Source organism: Drosophila nasuta, chromosome 3, assembly GCF_023558535.2.
Source record: "Drosophila nasuta strain 15112-1781.00 chromosome 3, ASM2355853v1, whole genome shotgun sequence".
Lineage (NCBI taxonomy): Eukaryota > Metazoa > Arthropoda > Insecta > Diptera > Drosophilidae > Drosophila > Drosophila nasuta.
The window spans coordinates 2936638-2939265 of NC_083457.1; the positions used below are offsets into that span (position 1 = coordinate 2936638).

General features: G+C 46.1%; 1 protein-coding gene across 1 annotated transcript; it reads left to right on the forward strand.

The window, feature by feature from the left end:
- The first annotated feature begins 387 nt into the window (after positions 1-387).
- On the forward strand, positions 388-2406 carry LOC132793160 (uncharacterized). Its single transcript, XM_060802849.1, has one exon. The coding sequence runs from the start codon at positions 577-579 to the stop codon at positions 2404-2406; it is 1830 nt and encodes a 609-aa protein (XP_060658832.1). The 5' UTR covers positions 388-576.
- Positions 2407-2628: the final 222 nt, after the last annotated feature.

Here is a 2628-nt window from a genome sequence, read left to right on the forward strand (position 1 = left end):
ACAACATTGTCCGCCAGCGGGACTTTCATTGTCAACCACCTCGCAACCGGCCTCGGGCTAAAGTCGAAGCCACGCTGAAAAGTAGGCAACACAAATTGTGAGGTGCGTGCCAGGTTCGATGGTGCGTATGCGTGATTTTTAATTGCTATTGCAGCGCAAACCACAATAATGACACTGTAAAGATTGCATGTTCCGCAACGATTTGTCCAATTATACGGGGTCCTTTGCATAAATACGTCTAAATAGTGAATATGACTGATTTGCACTTGAGATTAAAGGTGTTTTCGTTTTATGAGTCAATAAACATGTACAATAAATATGCGACCGGAGCGCACCGAGGTGCAAACGAGGCCTTGCCACGTTTTCGCATTCCAGATAAAACGCGATTAAATTCATTTTGCTCGCTCCTGGATTTGTCGGGTGTCTGTCATCCAGTGTAAACACTTTGATTGCAGGCCAATAAAAAGCTTGCTGCTCGTTTGGCGAAATATGTCAGGCATGTGTTGAAATGCCATTCTCAATGGCAGCAATGACTGTCGATACTCAACTAGCGTGTAATTCAGTTGCGAATCGACAATGGACAACTTCAAAGCAGAACTAATGCTCAACCAGCACAGCGTTGTGCGCTCCAACATGGAACCATTAACTCAGCTGCATACGATCAACAACAGCTTCGTTTTGGACATTGTACTGCGTCTCGATCGCAGCAAGCATTTCAAGAACTTTGTGTTCTTCATCTCGGAGCAGCTGAATCTCAACAATGCAGGTGCCATCGAGTTCTTTAGCAACTTCTGGCTGACATTTCCATATGTGCCCAGAATATTCGTCAGACAACCAATCGAATCTGACAAATCGATCAGAGATCTCATAAGCACACCTTCGTTGGTGCTCGTCTGCACAACGAATCGCAGTGATCCCATCATGGACGTGGCAAGTCAGAGTCTTCGGGGAATGCGTTGGCTAAAGACTATCTTTGTGCTCTTTCCCAAGTTGCGAACGGACCAGGATCACAGTGAAGCGCTCTCCTCACAGGTCAAGGATGTGCTCGACTGGACATGGACCAAACAGTTTATTAATACGTTTCTGCTAACCATCAAGAATAATTTATTTCTGCTTCAGCCATATCCAACGCCCAAGGTTGTGAATAAAACACGCACCTGGCGCTCCAAACATCTGTTCAAAGATACCAGCAGTATCATCAACACCAAAGGATATAAGATACGTACTCCCGTATTCGATGATCTGCCACGTGTATTCAAGGGAATTGATCAAAAGGTTTACGGCACGAGTGCCGAGTTCTTTAAGGATTTCCTCGAGTTTATCAATGCCGAGATTGTGGACACAAGCGCCAATTTAAGTATCAAATCATTCGACTTGCCCACTCTGCTGGAGCTGGTTGCTCAGGGTGTCTACGAGACATTGATACACTCGTTTACGGATCTGATTGGCAACTATTCGGTGAGCATTAGCTATCCGCTTGGCATCAACGACTGGTGCATCATGGTGCCCTACAGCAACGAGTCCTTCCAGGAGTTGTACGTCCGCGAGGCTCTGCAGAACAGCGTTTGGCTACTCTTGCTCTTGGCCATTGCTTACATGAGCTTCGCCATCTGGCTGTGCTCCCCACAACGACCACGTGATCTCAGTGGCGCTGTGCTTCAGTGCATCTGCAGCATTACAAACAATCCGCCCTTGTCGATCATGAAACCAGCTACGCTGCGAATGCGCTTTCTCTACGTGATACTATTCATCATGGGTCTCAACTGCTCCAACATGTACATCTCCAAGATGGCCAGCTACTTGACTTCGGCACCTCAACCTCGACAACTAAACACGCTGCAGGACATCATTGATGCGGATCTGCGCATCCTGGTGCAGAGCTATGAGTACGATCGTCTGGCGAGATCACCGCAAACCTATTCGCCACGCTTCTTGCAACAGGTGGACATCGTCAATGCTGAGGTGCTGCAGCATCATCGGGACAGGATGAATGCCAGTTATGGCTTCTTTGTGCCCTCAGATCGTTGGGATTTCATGAACTTGCAACAGAAGCACCTGCGGTGGCCCATCTTTCGATTGACAGAGATCTGTTCGGGTCCCTTCTACCATGTTTATCCTATGCACCTCGATTCGCATCTTCGCTCGCCGCATCAGAACTTTATCTTGATTTCACAACAGTCTGGCCTGAAGGTTCACTGGAAACGTGAGGCTTTCTGGGCAGCTCTGCGCATGCACTACTTTCGGCTATACATCGACCAGGATGAACCAACGCCTCTTAGCATGAGCTTCATCTCTAGCATGGTGCGCACCTGGTGTCTGGGTCTGGTGCTTGCCGGATTTGCATTTGTCTTTGAGATGAAGTGGCATGAGCTTATGAGAATTTACAAGCGATTAAGGAGAACCTAGAGTATAATAGTACTTTATTTCAAATTAATAGCCTGCGTAGAGAGAGCCCTCATAATTGTCATATTATAACTTGGTCACAATTCGATATTACTAAGAAGTGCAAAAGAATGTATTTTCAATCCCACATAGAATATACTCAGAATCTATCCCAAATAACACTCAATTAAGAACTTCTCTTTTCTCTAAAATTAGTTTACTAATTGGCTAATGCTTGTCACAAAG